This window comes from Stegostoma tigrinum, chromosome 12 (assembly GCF_030684315.1).
Source record: "Stegostoma tigrinum isolate sSteTig4 chromosome 12, sSteTig4.hap1, whole genome shotgun sequence".
Taxonomy (NCBI): Eukaryota; Metazoa; Chordata; class Chondrichthyes; order Orectolobiformes; family Stegostomatidae; genus Stegostoma; species Stegostoma tigrinum.
In genome coordinates this window covers 24,492,697-24,513,141 of record NC_081365.1, presented here as the reverse complement: position 1 = coordinate 24,513,141, position 20,445 = coordinate 24,492,697, and the positions used below count along the sequence as shown (strand labels likewise).

Here is a 20,445-nt window from a genome sequence, read left to right as displayed (position 1 = left end):
CTCCAGGTGCCGTCTCACCAGGGCCCTGTACAGCTGCAGAAGGACCTCTTTGCTCCTATACTCAATTCCTCTTGTGATGAAGGCCAGCATGCTATTAGCTTTCTTCAGTAGTGCTGTACCTGCATGCTTGCTTTCATTGACTGATGTACAAGAACACCCAGATCTCGTTGTGCTTCCCCTTTACCTAACTTGACTCCATTGAGATAGTAATCTGCCTTCCTGTTCTTGCCACCAAAGTGTAAAACCACACATTTATCCACATTAAACTGCATCTGCCATGCATCCGTCCACTCACCTAGCCTGTCCAAGTCACCCTGTATTCTAATAACATCCTCCTCACATTTCACACTGCCACCCAACTTTGTGTCATCAGCAAATTTGCTAATATTACTTCTAATGCCTTCGTCTATATCATTAATATATATCGTAAACAGCTGCGGTCCCAGCACCGAACCTTATGGTACCCCACTGGTCACTGCCTGCCTTTCCGAAAGTGACCCGTTTATCACTACTCTTTGCTTCCTGTCAGCCAGCCAATTTTCAATCCAACTCAGTATTTTGTCCCCAGTACCATGTGCCCTAAGTTTGTTCACCAACCTCCTATGCAGGACTTTATCAAAGGCTTTCTGAAAGTCTAGGTACACTACACCCACTGGCTCTCCCTTATCCATCTTCATAGATAGATCCTCAAAAAATTCCAGAAGATTAGTCAAGCACGATTTCCCCTTCATAAATCCATGCTGACTCTGACCTATTCTGTTACTGCTATCCAAATGAGTCGTAATTTCATCTTTTATAATTGACTCCAGCATCTTTCCCACCACTGACGTCAGGCTAACCAGTCTGCAATTTCCTGTTTTCTCTCTCCCTCCTTTCTTGAAAAGTGGGACAACATTTGCCATCCTCCAATCTGCAGGAACTGATCCTGAATCTATAGAACCTTGGAAAATAATTACCGATGCGTCCACAATTTCTAGAGCCACCTCCTTAAGTACCCTGGGATGCAAACCATCAGGTCCCGGGGACTTATCAGCCTTCAGACCTAACAGTCTATCCAACACCATTTCCTGCCTAATATAAATACCCTTTAGTTCGTCCATTACCCTCGGTCCTTCAGCCACTACTGCATCTGGGAGATTGCTTGTGTCTTCCCTAGTGTAGACAGATCCAAAGTACCTATTCAACCCATCTGCCATTTCCTTGTTCCCCATAATAAATTCACTCGTTTCTGACTTCAAGAGCCCAATTTTAGTCGTAACCATTTTTTTTCTTTTCACATACCTAAAAAAGCTTTTACTATCCTTCTTTATATTTTTGGCCAGTTTTCCTTCATAGCTCATTTTTTCTCTGTGTATTGCCTTCTTAGTTATCCGCTGTTGCTCTTTAAAAGCTTCCCAGTCCTTCGGCTTCCCACTCATCTTTGCTTTGCTATACTTCTCTTTTATTTTTATACAGTCCTTAACTTCCCTCGTCAGCCACGGCTGCCCCCGCCACCCCTTAGGATCTTTCTTCCTCTTTGGTATGAACTGATCCTGCACCTTCTGCATTATATCCAGAAATACCTGCCATTGTTGTTCCACTGCCATCCCTGATAGGGTATTGTACCACTGAACTTTGGCTAGCTCCTCCCTCATAGCTCCATAGTTCCCTTTGTTCAACTGCAATACTGACACTTCCGATTCTCCCTTCTCCCTCTCAAATTGCAGATTAAAACTTATCATATTATGGTCACTACCTCCTAATGGCTCCTTTACTTTGAGGACGACCACTCGGAACTATGCCAAAACAAAAAAAAAATACCTCTGGAGTTTAAATACCTTGTGGGAAAGCACAACAGCCCTTCAGCAGAGGCTGCACTGATGATGTTACCCAGCAGGGTAACGAAAAGTCTGCGAAACAGTGAGCCAGCTCAGCAAGCAAACCACCGCAGGTTTTTCGAAAAAAAACTCTTCCCGGAGAGCTTCTTTTTATGTACTCCATATGTTTCTCCTGTTCCTATAGATTACTTATCCAAAGTTTTGCGTCGTCATACAGAGCAAGCTTGTGATGGTGCCCACCTAAACCTATATTGCCCTCGAGGTACAACAATAAGTATACAGTCAGCATTCTATGGACGTAAGGTGCCAAGTTCCCTCTTGTGCCCTGGTTTACAACCCAGAAGTAGAGCGGAAGAAAATCTAAACTGTACAGCACCAACCACTTTACAGGTACGGCAAGAATTTTATGTATTTTTTACTATTCTAACAATAAACATAAAATGACACTAAGAGCAACAGTTGTGAAACTTTGTCCTTAGTGTATGTTGATAATGGTCATCTTTTCCCAATTATACTCATCTTGGATCATGCAGTTTTAGCATCTGCTAAAACTGTTAGAATAGTTGCATTTCAACTGAGTCAAGATTCATAAACCATCAAAAGTTTGTCAGGAAATTGCAAAGCTTTGTTGATTTTTTAAAATTAAACTTCTGGATTGCCCTACAAATCTGGTATATATACAATGGTTTGGCCTAGGATTATCCTTTCTGATATGCAGTTTCAATTTTAGGCTTCAATATATTTTATGATTATTGTATTGGCAATTGCCAGTTTCTTTAGTCCATGGTAAATATCTGAAATATTGTACCCTTTAATACAAAATGAATGTATTCCAGTACTTAGAAGTGACTAAGATATTTTACTGGTCCGACAAGAGGACCAGAGCTAATAATGCAGCAACTGCAAATAAATTAATGCATCCGGTGTTAGGGCTTAATGATACAGTGGTGATGTCCCTACCTCTGAGTAAGGAGGCCTGGGTTCAAATCCCACGTGTTCCATAGTTGTGTAATGATATCTTTGAGCAGGTTAACTAGGAAAATATGAATGTCCAGTGTTTTATGAACCTATTTTTCTGCCCTTGATTGAGAAACTATCATGAAGTAAATATATAAAACAAAGAACAGCCAGTGCTGGAATCTGAAACAAAAACAGAAATTGCTGGAGAAACTCAGCAGGTCTGGCAGCATCTGTGTAAAGAAAACAGAGAGAACACACATTCTGAAGAATGGTCACTTGTCACAAAATGTTAACTCTGAGTTTCTCCAGCAAATTGTATTTATGTATCATCATATATATTTGATCCCAAAAGAAATTGACATACAGCATAGATTCAGTGTGATATTCCAGGGATAATACATCACAAAATACATCTGAAAACAAGCCTGAAAACTAATTTTGTTGAAGATGCAGTGGTTGATGGGTGACCTTATAGAGATCTTCAAATTATTTCGAGTTATGGTAAGATGCATATTGAACAAAAGGTGCATTTCACCTCACAAAGTCAATATGAGGCTCATACCATATATTAGTTGCAAATATTTTACCATCTCTCAAAGGATGAAAAAAAGAATCTGGATCTGTGGATGCAAGCCACAGAAGGAATGGGTTCAGTTACGTACCACCTCAATTCTGCATAAAACATCAGTTTCTGCATCTCTCTGATTCTCCTATGTAGATGTGCTTTTTTTACAATTCTTTCATGGGATGTAGGCAACATTTGACAAGCCCATCATTTATTATGTATCCCTAAATGCCCTTGAGAAGGTAAACCACCTTCTTGAATTATTGCAATGGGATAGACACACTCACAATATTGATGGGGAGAGAGTTCCAGGATTTTGGCTCAGTGATATTGTTCCAAGTTAAGACATTATATGACTTGGTGAGGAACTTGAAGGCAGTGTACCAAGCAATTGGTGCCATTGTATTTCCAGGTTGTAGGTTTGGATGGTGCTATTAGAGAACCATTGGCAAGTTGCTAGGGTACATCACATGGTCGTATCCACTGCTGCCACTTGGTGAAGGGACCAAATGTTGAAGATAGTGAATGGGCTCTCAATCAAGTGAGCTGCATTGTTTAATTAATATTCTTAATGCAGATGCTCACACAGAAATAAAGAGTTAGATTTCATAGCACAGTTTCAGGGTGGTACAGAAGCAAAAATTGCAAACAGAAGTTCCCAATGAACAGAAAATGTGCAATTCTTGTCTTTGTTTCTGTCGCTGTTTTCACCACATTGGAAAAGAGGCCAGTTTGAGAATTCCACATGCTACTTCTTCAAAGCTGCCAGAATCATTCTGAAAGTAAGCATTTCAGAGCTTAACATAATTTTCAATGAGACAGTCATATTTAATTTAATTTAGATTTGATTTATTATCAGCACATCTACCTAAGTACAGGGAAAAGTTTTGTTCTGCTTGCAATATAGGCAGATTATAGTATACAAAGATCATAGGGTGATTGAACTGAGCAAGAAATACAAAGTTACAGCTGCAACGAAGGTGTGCAAAAGGCAAAATCAATCTTAGATATGAAATTTGAGAGGTTAATAACAGTGGGGAGGAAACTGTTCTTGAGCCTGTTGGGATGTGTGTTTAGGTTTTGGATCTTCTGCCTGATTGAAGAGGTTGGAAGAGGTTATAACTGGGGTGACAGGGGTCTTTGATGACGTTGGCTACTTTTCTAAGGCATCAAGAAGTACACATGGAGTCCATGGCTGGAAGATTGGCTTGCGCGATGGACTGGGCTGCGTTCACAAATTTCTGTAATTTCTTACAGTTCTGGGGAGAGCAGTTGCCATAACAAGACATGATACATCCATATAAAATGATTTCCATGGTGCATCTATAAAAGGTGCTGGGAGTCCTTATGGACATACTGAATGTCCTTCGCCTCCTGAAGAAGAAGCAGCATTGTTGTGGCTTCTTGACTGTCACATCAAAGTGGGAGGTCCTGGACGTTGGTGATACTCCACCTCAGCTCCATTGATGTAGATAGGGCCTTGACCCCCTCCTTGCTTCCTGACATTGATGATTAGCCTTTTAGTTTTGCTGAGATTAAGGGAGAGATTATTATTTGTATGTCATGCCACCAAGCACTGTCCCTTCCCTGCATTCTGTCTCATTATTGTTTGATATCTGGCCCACAACAGTGGTATCATCAGCAAACTAGCAGATGGAGTTTGGGTGAAATTTGGCCACACAGTCATGAGTGTACAAGGAGTATAGTAGGGGGCTGAGTACGCATCTCTGCAGGGCGCTGATATTGAGGATTGTCGTGGAGGGTGTGCTGTTGCTTTTCTGTGATTGTGGTCTGCGGATCAGGGAGTCAAGGATCCATATTTTGGAAACCTTCCTGGATCATATTTGCAGAGTAGATGAATTAACCCAAGATTGGAAATAGAAAGGATTTCACAAGTGAGTAAAGGTCATATTGTTTCTACCGTAGTTTATCATGAAACTATTTTTATTAAACTGAGTGATGTTCGTGCTATGATTAGAAAAGGTAAATGGCCATTAAATGATGTTTTTTGCTGGTTCTCTGTTAGCGGACGGTTAGCTTAGTTCACTGGATCACTGGTTTTTAATGCAACATGATACCAGCAGTGAGGATTCGATTGTACCAGCTCAAGTCCTGCCTTCTCAACCTTGCCCCTTGCCTGAGGTGTGGTGACTCTCAAGTTAAACTCACCACCAGTCATCTTTCTCTAATGCGAGAGTAGCCCTATGGGAGTAGAACAGTCTCTGCCAACTGAAAAACTGTAAAGTAGGACAACAACACTGTAAAAGCAGAAGACTCTTCAAATGTATTACAATACATTATCCACTGGATAAAATATTATTCTGCAATGTAAAATATTAAAAGGCTAACCTAGTGTGACAGCAATAGCAAAGTGTTTAAACTATCCTATTGGCGATTATTAATTCTTTGCTGAACACCTATGTGACGATTTGAAAACATTGTCAGATAAGTGAGCTTTCATTCACTTTGTACAGAATAGCTTAGCAATCTTCAATACAGTGTGGAGCTGGAGGAACACAGCAGGTCAGGCAGCATCAGAGGAGGAGGAGAGTTGATGTTTCAGGCCTAGACCCTTCATCAGGACTCTGGACTGTTCCATGTGCCCTATGAAGAGGCTGGCATAGCTTGGACCCACATAGGTGCCCATTGCCACGGCTTTGGTTTTCACGAAGTGGAAGGAGTTAAAGAAAAGGTTGTTGAGGGTAAGGATGAGTTCTATTAAGCAGATGAGGGTGTCAGTGGAGGGAAACTGGTTGGGCCTGTGGGACAGGAAGAAGCTGAGGGCTTTTAGGCCATCTGCATGGTGGATACAAGGGTACAGGGACAGGATGTACATGGTGAAGATGAGATTTTGGGGGCCAGGGAATTGAAAGTCCTGGAGGAGGTGGAAGGTGTGGGTCATGTCCCGAACATAGGTGGGGAGTTCCTGGACCAGGAGGAAAGGATAGAGTCAAGGCAAGCAAAGATGAGCTCAGTGGAGCAGGAGCAGGCTGAGACAATCGGTTGACCAGTCAAGTTTGTGGAATTTGGGAAGGAGATAAAACCAGGTGATGTGGGGTTGAGGAACAATGAGGTTGGCGGCTGTTGGTGGAAAGCCACCTGAGGTGATAAAGTTATGGCCTGAGAGATGAAGGTTTGGTGGTCAGGGATGCGATCGTAATTGAGGGGGTGGTAGGAAGAGGTGTCAGAGAATTGGCACCTGGTGTCCGCGATGTAAGCATCAGTGTACCATACCACTACTGGGCCCCCTTTATCTCTGGGTTTGATGGTGAGGTTAGCGTTGGAGCAGAGGGCTGCACGTTCTGTGGGGGAGAGGTTGGAGTGAGTGTGAGAGGTGGAGAGGTTGAGGCGATCAATGTCACGATGGTAGTTGAAAATGAAATGGTTGAGAGAGGGCAAGAGGCCTTGGGATGGTGTCCAGGAGGATGGGGTGTGTTGGAAGCAGGAGAAAGGGTCTGTAGAGGGTGGGTTAGACTCACGTTTAAAGAAATAGGTGCGGGGGTGGAGGTGGCGGAAAAAGAGCTCAACGTCCAGATGTGAACGGAATTCATTGATGTGTGGGTGGAGGGGAATGAAGGTGAATCTTTTGCTGAGGACTGACCGTTTGTCCTCAGTTTTTCCTCAGAGGGGGTGGTCTGGGGGGATGATGAAGACCGAGCAGGGCTTCGGGCTGGGGTTGGGTGTAGAGTTGGAACTGGGCACGGGGGTGGAGACTATTTCGGCAGTAAGTCTGTGATTGGGGACGGTAACACAGGTGGAAGTGAATGTTGATGTTGTTGGCATCGGTGGCGGTGGTGATGTGGCTGACGTTGGCAGAGGAAGTGATGTAGTCGGTGTCAGTGGGAGAGGCTGAGGAGACCAGCATGGCTAATGGTGCCTGGCAAATTAAGAGTGAGCACCTGGATAGTGTTGTGGAGGTGGTAAATAGAAGCAAGGCCTTTCGGTCCTTGATGTCTGACAGGGTGGAGAAAAAGTGTTGCCTGAGGGTGTGCATTGTGTGCAGGATGAAAGTATACAGTAGAGGTCTTTTGCAGGTCAGGGAAAGAGAGGCTCTGAGCTGAGTAGAGCTGACTGTGGTACAAGGAGATGCCAGTGCTTGACTGTGAGCTAAGGATTTTTTCCCCTTTTATTCAGTTTATGGGATGAAGGCATCACTGACTGGGCTGCATTTATTGCCCATCTTTAATTGCCTAGAAAGCAGTTAAGAGTCAATGACATTGCTGGGGTCTGGAGTTACATGTAGGCCAGACCAGGTAAGGATGGCAGTTTCCTTCCCTAAAGGACATGAGTGAACCAGAGAGTTTTCCTCAACAATCAACAATGTATTCACCGTCATCATTTGATGTGTCAAAATTTGCAGCTGACACTAAGATGAGTGGTGGAGCAAAGTGTGCAGAAGATGCTGAAAGTCTGCAGAGGGATATAGATAGTCTAAGTGAGTGGGCAAAGGTCTGGCAGATGGAGTACAATGTTGATAAGTATGAGGTCATCCATTTTGGTAGGAATAGCAGCAAAATGGATTATGTTTTAAATGGTAAAAAATTGCAGCACGCTGCTGTGCAGAGAGACTTGGGTGTCCTTGTGCATGAATCGCAAAAAGTAGGATTACAGGTGCAGCAGGTAATCAAAAAGGCAAATGGAATTTTGTCTGCCATTGCGAGAGAGATGGAGTTTATAAACAGGGAGGCTATGCTGCAGCTGTAGAGGGCCCTGGTGAGGCCACACCTGGAGTACTGTGTGCAGTTTTGGTCTCCTTACTTGAGAAGAGATATACTAGCACTGGAGTGGGAGCAAAGGAGATTCACTTGGTTTATTCCTGAGTTGAGAGGGTTGGATTATGTGGAGAGACTGAGGATGAAGGAAGATCTTATAGAAACATGTAAGATTATGAAGGGAATAGATAAAGTGGAGGCAGGGAAGTTGTTTCCGCTAGCAGGTGAAACTAGGATTAGAGGGCATCGCCTCAAAATAAAGGGAAGCAGACGTAGGACTGAAGTCAGGAAGAACTTCTTCATCCAAAGGGTTGTGAATCTGTGGAATTCCTTACCCAGTGAAGCGGTTACCTCGCTGAATGTTTTTAAAGCAAGGCTATATAAATCTTTGAACAGTAAAGGAATTAAGGGTTATGGTGAGCAGATAGGTAAGTGGAGCTGAATCTCAAGAAGATCAGCCATGATCTTATTAAATGTTGGGGCAGGCTCAAGGGGCCAGATGGCCTACTCCTGCTCCTAGTTCTTATGTTCTTATGTTCTGAAGCACTAATGAACTCTGAACAGCAGGAATTGTTTATGTAACAGTCCTGAGAATATGAGTTTGATGCTTTTGACACATTTCTGACTTTTTATAAATAATTCATGAGAAGTAGTTGTTGCCAACATTTATTGCCCATCTGTAGTTGCCCTTTTGAAGGTGGAGATAAGCTGCCTTCTTGTACTGCTGCAATCACTTTGGTGTAGATAGACCCACAGTGTAGTTGGGGAGAGATTCCAGGATTTTGACCCAGACATACCGAAGGAAGTAATTGTTCAAGGAGAATAAAGGGCTTGAAGTTACTTCTCAAGATTGTTCTTTATTTTAACAGATTTATGAGATTTTTAAGGTGGATGAATTTTTAATTCCTAGAGAAGTGTTATTTGTTCATTTTAGCAGATTTATGAGCCAATAGAGCCTGAGAGTCCTATTTATAAAGTAGTAATGGTGAGAGGGAGATGTAGAAGGGGTAAAGAACAACTTTCCCAATAACTTTTTCTCCTTCTGCATGGACCTCCAAGGTTGGGCACAGCAACCACTTCTGGAACCAGACGTTAGCGCTGCGATTGGCATTGGCACAGCAATCATGGTACATGGACCCTTGGGGCAGCTGCACAGATACAGAGTTTAGAGGCATTCAGTCAAGAAATGAGTTGATTGGGGTAGAAAGAGTGATGGTGTAGATGTTGATGGGCACAGGGATGAAAGGAGTGAAGAAGTAGGGATAAGGGGTCAGAATGAGGGGTGCTTTGCACCAATTGGATGAACTGGGCCAATGTTTCTCTGGAGGGAGGCTGGCTTTTTACAGGAACTGCCTCAGCATCAGCCCCCCTCTGTCTCAGGAAGCAGGACTGAATTCCTGTAGGATATTGCCCGGGGGAGGCAATGGCCTAGTGGTAATATAGCTGAACTGTTAGACGAAAGAACAAGGTAATGTTTTTGGGACATGGGTTCGAATTCCACCTTGGCAGACGATGGAGCTTGAATTCAATAAACTGTGGAATTTTGTCTCTTGATGGATGCAATGTTGGTTGTATGGAAAAACCCATCTGCTTCACTAATGTCATTTAGGGAGGAAAACTGCCATCTTCATCCGGTCTGGCCCACATATGACTCCTGACCCATAGCAATGTGATTTTTAAAATCTTCAAAATTCATGACGCACATTTGTGCAATTGGGCATGTGCAATAAATGCAGTTTGAGTTAGTGATACCTTTATGCTGAGAATAAATATTAAAAATGTGGGATAGTGACACGATAAATGTGAGGTCATCCATTTTGGTAGGAAATACAGCAAAATGGACTATGTTTTAAATGGAAAAAATTGCAGCATGCTGCTGTGCAGAGGGACTTGGGTGTCCTTGTGCATGAATCGTTAAAAGTAGGATTGCAGGTGCAGCAGGTGATTAATAAGGCAAATGGAATTTTGTCTGCCATTGCTAGAGGGATGGAGTTTATAAATAGGGAGGCTATGCTGCAGCTGTATAGGGCCCTGATGAGGCCTCACCTGGAGTACTGTGTGCAGTTTTGGTCTCCTTACTTGAGAAGAGATATACTAGCATTGGAGGGGGTGCAGAGGATATTCACTCGGTTGATTCTAGAGTTGAGAGGGTTGGATTATGAGGAGGGACTGAGTAGACTGGGATTATAGTCATTGGAATTCAGAAGAATGAGGGGAGATCTTATAGAAACATATAAGAATATGAAGGGAATAGATAAAGTGGAGGCAGAGAGGTTGTTTCCTGTAGCAGGTGAAACTAGGACTAGAGGGCATCGCCTCAAACTAAAGGGAAGCAGATGTTGGACTGAGATCAGGACGAACTACTTCTTCACCCAAAGGGTTGTGAATGTGTGGAATTCCCTGCCCACTGAAGCAGTTGAAGCCACCTTGCTGAATGCTTTTAAGGCAAGGCTAGATAAATTTTTGAACAATAAGGGAATTAAGGGCAATGGTGAGTGGGTGGGTAAGTGGATCTGAGTCTCAAAACAATTAGCCATAGAACATAGAACATAGAACATTACAGTGCAGTATAGGCCCTACGGCCCTCGATGTTGCGCCAACCTGTGAAACCAATCCAAAGCCCATCTAACCTACACTATTCCATTATCATCCATATGTTTATCCAATGACCATTTAAATGCCCTTAAAATTGGCGAGTCTACTACTGTTGCAGGCAGGGTATTCCATGCCCTTACTACTCTCTGAGTAAAGAAACAACCTCTGACATCCGTCCTATGTCCATCAACCTTCAATTTAAAGCTATGTCCCCTTGAGCTAGCCATCACCATCTGAAGAAAAAGGCTCTCACTGCCCACCCTATCTAATCCTCTGATCATCTTGTATGTCTCTATTAAGTTGCCTCTTAACCTACTTCTCGCTAACGAAAACAGCCTCAAGTCCCTCAGCCTTTCCTCGTAAGACCTTCCCTCCATACCAGGCAACATCCTGGTAAATCTGCTCTGCACTCTTTCCAATGCTTCCACATCCTTCCTATAATGGGGCGACCAGAACTGTACGCAATACTCCAAGTGCGGCCGCACCAGAGTTTTGTACAGCTGCGACTTGACCTCATGGCTCCAAAACTCAATCCCTCTACCAATAAAATCTAACACACTGTATGCCTTCTTAACCATCCTATCAACCTTGGTGGCAACTTTCAGGGATCTATGCACATGGTCACTGAGATCTCTCTGCTCATCTACACTACCAAGAATCTTACCATTAGCCCAGTACTCTGTATTCCTGTTACTCCTTCCAAAGTGAATCACCTCACACTTTTCCGCATTAAACTCCATTTGCCACCTCTCAGCCTTGCTCTGCAGCTTATCTATGTCCCTCTGTAATCTGCAACATTCTTCCGCACTATCCACAACTCTACCGACTTTAGTGTCATCCGCAAATTTAATAACCTATCCTTCTACACCCTCATCCTTCACATCATTCATAAAAATGACAAACAGCAGTGGCCCCAAAACAGATCCTTCCGGTACACCACTAGTAACTGAACTTCAGGATGAACATTTCCTGTCAACCACCGCCTTCTGTCTTCTTACAGCGAGCCAATTTCTGATCCAAACTGCTAAATCACCCTCAATCCCATGCCTCCATATTTTCTGCAATCGCCTACAGTAGGGAACCTTATCAAACGCTTTACTGAAATCCATACACACCACATCAACCACTTTACTCTCATCCACCTGTTTCGTCACCTTCTCAAAGAACTCTATAAGATCTGTGAGGCACGATCTACCCTTCACAAAACCGTGTTGACTATTCCAGATGATTATAAATCCTATCCCTTATAATCTTTTCCAACACTTTACCAACAACTGAGGTAAGGCTCGCTGGTCTATAATTACCAAGATTGTCTCTACGCCCCTTCTTGAACAAGGGGACAACATTTGCTATCCTCCAGTCTTTTGGCACTATTCCTGTAGACAATGACGACACAAAGATCAAAACCAAAGGCTCTGTAATGTCCTCCCTAGCTTCCCAGAGAATCCTAGGATAAATCCCATCTGGCCCGGGGACTTATCTATTTTCACACTTGCCGGAATATCCAACACCTCCTCCTTAAGAACCTCAATCCCATCTGGTCTAATAGCCTGTATCTCAGTATTCTCCTCAACAACACTTTCTTTTTCCGGTGTAATGGCAGGGCAGGCTTGAGGGGCCAGATGGCCCACTCCTGCTCCTAGTTCTTATGTTCTTATGTAAAGACAGTGATAAAATTCTGACTTCCAGATTCCTGCCTCTGTGTTGAAAACCCATGTCTTGAGGACATGTTTAAATACATTTTTAAAACAAAATTATGTGGCAGAGGTACTGGTCTTACCCTTCGCAAAGACATACCATTTATGGTTTTTATTCTCATGCCAGAGCTTAGGGAGGAATTCATCTGTAAAGTGATGTAAAGGAGAAATTTATATACTACCAATCTCATGCTGCCAGGCATTGAGATGAGCAGGAATTGGCAAGTAGCGAGAAAGTAATCTTGGACTAATAGTTGCCCGGGAGACCTCAGTGAGAAGCTAGTGACCACATTCCATTCCATTCAGTGTGACATCGCCGGGAAAATGTTAGTTTATGTTTGGGAGAGAGACGGACACTTAAATAGCTAAGGACATTAAAGGCAGATTAGAGAGGCAAAAGGATGTACATTAGATATGAGCAGTGAATCCAGATGGGATTTGTTTTGGACTAATAATGGCTTATTCAACTAGAGACGCCTAATGGATTCAGCCACTTGGAGGAAAAGAAACATTTGGGACAAATGAGGGATAGAGGCCAAGCAGGACCTTGCTCTGTGGGAGAATAATAAATATTAAAGTTCAATCAAAGCGTAAGTTAAAATCACGGCTGCATAATTCTAACATTTTCCCAGCTACAAAACACTGAATGGAATGTAATGTGGTCACTAGATTCTTTCTGAGGTCTCCTGGACAACAGCTATTATTAATTGTTATCATGTTTCTCTTTTCTTCAATGTAAGCAATAGTAATCACAGGCAAGGGACAACAATGTGAGTTCTTAATTTGAAATTAAGACCATCCACAGATATTGTTCACTTGGAACACAAGACTGTACTCTCATTTTTTTCTCCACCTATTTGCAGGCTGATTACAAGTCATGCGGCTAATATTTGCTCCCTGTCTTAGTGGTAACTATGGATACCCGTTTAGGATATGAACCCTTAATGGTACATTATACAGCTTCATAGGGATCTAAATAATCCATAGCATCAGAATTTGCATGGAACAATTGACAAAATTACAGACATTTTGTTAACTTGCAGAGTTATATCTGTTCTTAAAGTGACTTTTTGATTTATACCTGAACTTCTTTTGAATGGTTTGTACTTTTTACAAGAACTGTTAACATATTTGGTAAAAATGCTGGTGTCAACAAAAGTGATGCTTAACCAACTTAATTATTGCTAAAATACAATCCCTAGAATATTGTATAGTGTTGACTGCAGAGTTCTAAGCATTTCTGTTCTTTGTTCAAAAGTTTTTTAAAAAGTTCTTAATGCATTTAGTTTTGAAAGCTATTTCGATCACATTTTCAATCTAATAGTATTTCATGGGCCTGTGCTTGCAGATAATTCTCTTTATTCCTGAACTATGTCTTCTTGCTTTCATTCTTGCCAGAAAATACTGGATGAATGCCAGGATCAGCAATCCTGCCAGCTTCTCGTCAATAGACGTGTTTTTGGACTTGACCCTTGTCCAGGCACTAGCAAATACCTCCTTGTGTCCTATAAATGCAAGCCAAGTAAGTAATACGTCCATACTTAATGAATGCATATTTTCTGGATCGAGCACTTTGTTTGAATTACAAAGGGTGGCTAACAAAACTTGTATAATTAGGTATAAATATTTGATACGATCTACCTAATAACAATAACGAAATCATATCTTATTCATAGCCTATTTGTAAAAATCCGTCTAATTTTCCCATTGAAGTCATTTCCTAATTCATATTTAACTATTATTTATAGCTGTGAGCCAATGGAAAAATGTCTGCTTTACTCTGTTAAAGTATTTCCACCTTCTTCCGATCAATGATGACATGGAAGTCCCTAAGAAAGGACACCGGTCAGCAACTTGGAACTAAAGTTGTAGTCTTTTGTCCCACTGTGTTTCCATTTGAAATGCATGTCATAACCTGTTCTCAATGGCGAGGTGGGACGGTTTGGAATGTGACATTCTCCACACCAGCAGTATCCAAAAGCAGATGTAGAAAGAATAATTCAACTAGAAATAGGTAGGTTAGTCATAATCAGGTTTGCATTTCAGCATGGTAGCTTTCGAGATTCTAAATATGACAAGCATAACTGCCTGTTTTTAATGAGCTTCGGCAAAATGAGATGAAGTGAAAGCAATTTTACTTGAACGTTTTCATATTTTTTACATCCAGTGAGTTTTTTTGTTTTAGGTTGTGAATTATTAGTTCAGAAAAATGGAACATTTTGGTCAGCAGAAAAGTAGTCTGATATGAGATATTGCATCACTCCCTAGCCTACCCAACAAATTACATCAGTTTCAACTTCAGAAGTACACTACTTATTGTACTGATGTGACATTTTCTGGATTGTACCTCAGCTGTATTATGGTCTCTCTAAATAGGATTTCCAATTATTTGTGTATCTTTCTACTGATTCATGACCATTAAGAGACGATTGAGTTTGCTTCAAATGTACAACACTCAAGACCTCTAAGATAGGTTAACCCCGTATTAGTGTAGGTCAGATTTGTGTCCAGGAAGGAAAGGTACATTTCAACGGCCAGAATTTTTAATCTAAAGCTTTCAGTAACCAGCAGCCCCTTAAATCACAAACATATGAATTAAGAGCAGGAGGGGGCATTCAGCCCCTTGAGCCTGTTCTGCCAGGTTTGATTTAGATTAGATTCCCTACAGCGTGGAAACAGGCCCTGTGGCCCAACAAATCCACACCACCCCTTGAAGCATCCCACCCACATCCATCCCCCATAACCCACAAACCCCTGAACGCTATGAGCAATTTAGCATGGCCGATCCACCTAGCCTGCACATCTTTGGACTGTGGGAGGAAACCCAGGCAGACACGGGGAGAATGTGCAAACTCCACACAGACAGTTGCCCGAAGGTGGAATCAAACCCAGGTCCCTGGTGCTGTGAGGCTGCAGTGCTAACCACTGAGCTACTGTGCTGCCCATTCAGGTTGATCTGATTTCAACCTCACTTTCCACTTAATCTGATTATTTTTCACTCTTTTGCTCATCAAACATCTGTCTACTTCTGCTGTAAAAATATTTAACTACTTTATTTCTGGTGCCTTTTGAGGAAAACGTTTCAAAGGCTCACGACACAGAGAAAAAAAAGTCTCCTTATCTCAGTATTAAAGGGGAAATCTCTTAAACACTAATTTCAGATTCACTCACAACATCCTTTTCATACCCACCGTGTTAAGAACAACTCCCCCTTTCGAAATTGTTTCACCATTATTGCCTCTTACTCTTCAAAATGCAATGCTCAATCTTTGCTCATAAGACAATCCACCAATTCTAGTGATTAGTTTGGTAAAAGTTCTTTGAACTACTTCTAACATTTTTACATCTTTCTGTAAATAAGGAGACCAATACTGTATACTGTACACTAAATGTAGTCTCACCAATTCCTTGCAAACCTGAAGCATTATCTCCCTGCTTTTGTTTTTAATTCCCCATGAAATAAATGATAAAATTCTATTAGCTTTCCTAATCATTTGCTGTATCTGCTGACCAACCTTCTGCAATTTTTCCACTAGGATAGCCAGACGTCTCTACATCTCAGAGCTCTGCAATCTCTCACCATTCAGATAATGCACTTCTTTCTTATTACTTCAGCCAAACGGTTAATTTCACATGTTCCTTCATTGTATTCCATTTGCCAGACTTTTGCCTAATCACAACCTATCTAATATCCCAGGTAACGAGGTGTAGACCTGGATGAACACAGCAGGCCAAGCAGCCTCAGAGGAGCTGGAAAGCTGACGTTTCCTGAAACGTCAGCTTTCCTGCTCTTCTGATGCTGCTTGGCCTGCTGTGTTCATCCAGCTCTACACCTGGTTATCTCAGATTCTCCAGCATCGGCAGTTCCCACTATCTCTCTATCTCTCTCTATCTTATATCCCTTTGTGTCCTCCTTATGTCCTCTTCACAACTTATTTTCTTGCCTATCTTTAAGTCATCTGCAAGTTTAGCAACCATACCTTCAGTGCCTTCATCCAAGTAATTTAAGAACAATGTCATCCAAGTCATTGAGAACAGTGGCATTAATCAGTGTGGCACACCATTTGTTACCTGAGAAAGACCAGTTACACCTACTCTGTGTTTCCTGTTACCTAGTCTAACTTCTATCCATGCCAATTTGTTACCCCCCATACCATGAGCTTTTACTTTCTGCAATAACCTTTGATGTGGCATCTCATCAAGTGCCTTTGTAAAATTTATTTGTTGTTCATCCACCTCTTTATCCTAAACACGTTACTTCAAACTAATGGTGACAGTAGGATGATGGTAAAGAAAGCAAAATTTTTGAATAGAACATTTAGGACTAATTTCAGAATGTTCTTCACACAAAGATTGATCAGTAAAGAGCAGTTACATTTAGGTATGGAAGTAAAAACCATGAAAGCATTTCAGAAGCTATTGGAGGACATGATGTTGAAGAGGGACAGGAGTTTAAAAAATCAAAATTGATGACTTACACAATATATGTAGTCTTTACATCCATTTTCACCTTGGCTACAAACATCGTCCCAGAGCAGTCAATGACCATTGCCAAGTTAAAGTTCCACTTTAAACTTTGTTATTGAATGGTGAAAGGAGAAGCTGCAAATTTTAGATGTGATTTGTGTAAAAACTGGAACTAAGAGTTCTATGCATTAAAGAAAATTACATTTGTTGCCATCATTCCGACATGTTGCAATTTATTTACAGTGATTTAACTGTGCCTTTTCTTACAGATGAGTATAAAAGCAAAGTAGCCTGTGAGGGGAAAGAACTTAAACTTCACTGTAAAGACTCTGCATTGATCAACGTCTATTCTGCAACATACGGCAGAAAGATGAATGGAAATAAGGCTTGCCCTTCAAACCATAAGCTTCCTAACATAGGTATGTGGAGTATAAGAGTTGGGATGTCATATTGCGGCTATACAAGACCCTGGTGAGGCCACTTTGAGAATATTGCACTCAATTCTGGTTTCCCTGCTTTAGGAAACATGTTGTTAATCTTTTTCAGAGTTTCAAGTTTTACAAGGCTGTTGCTAGGCTAGAGGGATTGATCTATAGGGAGAGGATGAATAGAACAAAGAACAAAGAAAATTACAGCACAGGAACAGACCCTTCGGCCCTCCAAGTTTGCGCTGATCGAGATCCTCTGTTTTCTAAGGGTCTGTAACTCTTTGCTCCCTGCCCTTCCATGTACCTGTCCAGACACATCTTAAAAGACACTATCATGTCTGCATCTACCACCTCTGCTGGCAACGCGTTCCAGGTACCCACCAGCTTCTGTGTAAAGAACTTTCCACTCGTATCTCCCATAAACTTTCCTCCTTTCACTTTGAATTCATGACCCCTAGTAACTGAGTCCCCCACTCTGGGAAAAAGCTTCTTGCTGTCCACTTTGTCTATACCCCTTATGATTTTGCAGATCTCAATAGGCTGGACTTTTTTCTCTGGAGTGACAGACGCCGAGGGGTGACCTTATAGATGCTGGTAAAGTTGTGAAGAATATGGAAAGGGTGAATAGTCAAGGTCTTTTACCCAGGGTAGAGAAGTACAAAAGTTTAGGGTGAGATAGGAAAGATTTAAAAGGATCCGAGGGGCAACCTTTTCTTGTAGGCGGTGGTATGTGCATGGAATGAGCTGCCGGAGGAGGCAGTGAAGGTGGGTACAATGACAACATTTAAAGGACATGTAGATAGGTGTTTGAATAGGAAAGGTTTAGAGGAATTTAGACCAAATGTTGGCAGATGGGACTAGATCAGTTTAGGATATTTGGTTGCTGTGAACAAGTCGGACCAAAGCATGTGTCTCCGTGCTGTATAACGCTCTAACTCTATAGTATATGGAGTCCATCTATATTTAACATGGGCTGGTTCTTAATGGCTGCACTCTGTAAACACTAAGGATAGACTTTATGAGAATACAAACATAAAACCTTGAAAACCCCACTTCAAAAACTGATGTATTAAATCAAAATTGGTCATGAATTTCAATCAAAATCTAAAGTTTATGAGGGGACGATTTGCTTAGTTGAAAGATTTATGGAAATTGGTTTTATTACAAAAATAAATAATGGTGTTGTGGTGATCTTAATTAATAATCCATGGAACTCAGTTCAAATTCCAGCCAGACCAGATTGGGAAATTGGGTTCAGTGTTTTAATAAAGTTTGAAAATAAAAAGCTTGCATAAAATGAAAAGTGACCATGAAGTTATCAAAACATAGTCTAAAAATGCTAAAAAATGATTCGTTATTGTCCTGAATGGATGGAAACCTGCCATCCTTATCTGGCCTGGTCTGCATGTTACTCCAGTTTCACCAATATGGTTGATTGTCCATTAACAATATTTGGCAATAAATCCTGGCCTTACCACCGATGCTCACATCCTGATAATGAAACCTATGTTCTCCTCTATCCATCTTCGATCCGCCTCCCCCTCTCTCCCTATTTATTTCAGAACCCTCTCCCCCTCCCGCTTTTCTGATGAAGGGTCTAGGCCCTAAACGTCAGCTTTTGTGCTCCTAAGATGCTGTTTGGCCTGCTGTGTTCTTCCAGCTCCACACTTTGTTATCTCAGATTCTCCAGCATCTGCAGTTCCCATTATCTCTAAGAAAACTCAGTTGTGTGACAATTGTTACAATGAGACAATGAGACACAATCCTTGCTACGTTAACAAGGTGGCAGTGACATCTCTGAGTCTAATTCTTTGGATCCTATTATTTTAAAGGATTGAATCTATCAAGTCACGTTCCAAAATACCAAAATATGGAGGTGCTGGTTGTTGGACTGGGGTGAGCAAGATCAAAAATTCACACCACACCAGGTTGTAGTCCAACAGGTTTATTTGAAGACACATGTTTCCTTCTAAAGGAGCAAGACTGTGAAAACTTGTCTTCAAATAAGCCTGTGGCACTATAACCTGATGTTGTGTGACTCTTGACAAAATACCAAAGACACTGCCAATACCTACACTCCCATTTTAATAAGAGTAGGAGACTTTCTGTGCCAGTAAGTTGATGTTACGAATTCTATTGGGTCCTGACGCTGGTGAAGCACATACTGCAATCACCTAATGAGGCTGCCTGCAGGGCCATTGTAAGGTTTACTGCCAGTCTAGTTAGGGTAGAACTGGTGAGTTGTGGGACTGTTTGCTGCTCCAGGTTTATTCCACCATTCATTGACCTCTGCGGGACCAGCATTCTGCTCCTTCTGGTTGTACAATAAGGTGAGTAAAAAAAATTACATTTGTGTGGCAGTCTCTAACAGCCCCTTTAATAGTCACCTGTTTACTGTGACCCTGGAACAAACTGGCATAGTTGGTGCAATGTCAGTTTCAGGTATGCAATTGAAAAACCTACAGAGCAGCTCAATGCACAGAATAAATGCCTGGCCATTGCGGTTATATGGTGTACAGTGTTATGTCTGTAAAACAGATATTGATATTTCTAGGCTCATATGTGTGTTTTTAGGTTGTGCAGGGTGTGATACTGAGGAGACATTGGTGTATTGGTAGTGCCAATGCATAGTAATTCAAAACCCCAGGTTAATGTACCGGGGTCATGGGATTGAATCCCATCACTGTGGATGGCAAAATCTGAATCCAATAAAAATCTGGAATAAGAAAGCTAACATAATAGTGCCCATTGTTAATTATTGTGAAAGCCCATCTGGTTCACCTTTGGGAGGAAAATTGCTGTCCTTCCCTGGTTTGGCCTATATTTGACTCCAGACCCACAGCAATGTTGTTCTCTCCTAACTGTTCACGCGAATTAGTGGAGGTCAGTAAATGCTGGTCTAGCCAGCAATGTCTACATCCTGTTAACAAATTGTTTAAAAGTTCCAGTATTACATCTTCCAGATGCTGCTTATGCTTTTCAAATAAAACTATTTTTCAAACTAGTCAGACCCTGGATAGGATATTTGCTTTCATGAGGACTTTTGGCCAAGTCTACCATTCTAGTAGCTTGACTTAGTCTATTGAATTTAGGATCAGCAATTGGATGAGTCCAATTGGTTTGGCAGTGTTCAGTTAAATTTCATTTTAAAGTCACTCCCACATGTGGAAACTGAATTGTTTGTGATAGTAGTTTAAAATAATT

General features: G+C 41.6%; 1 protein-coding gene across 5 annotated transcripts in view; it reads left to right on the top strand.

Annotated features, from left to right (window-relative positions):
- The window catches only part of eva1c (eva-1 homolog C (C. elegans)), a 141,812-nt gene that overhangs the window by 65,712 nt on the left and 55,655 nt on the right, over positions 1-20,445 (top strand). For all 5 annotated transcript variants that reach the window (XM_048540120.2, XM_048540116.2, XM_048540119.2 and 2 more), the window contains exons 3-5: positions 2,002-2,207; positions 13,745-13,868; positions 17,083-17,232. In XM_048540120.2, coding sequence (XP_048396077.1) covers positions 2,002-2,207; positions 13,745-13,868; positions 17,083-17,232 — 480 coding nt within the window. The remainder of the gene's footprint in view (positions 1-2,001; positions 2,208-13,744; positions 13,869-17,082; positions 17,233-20,445) is intronic.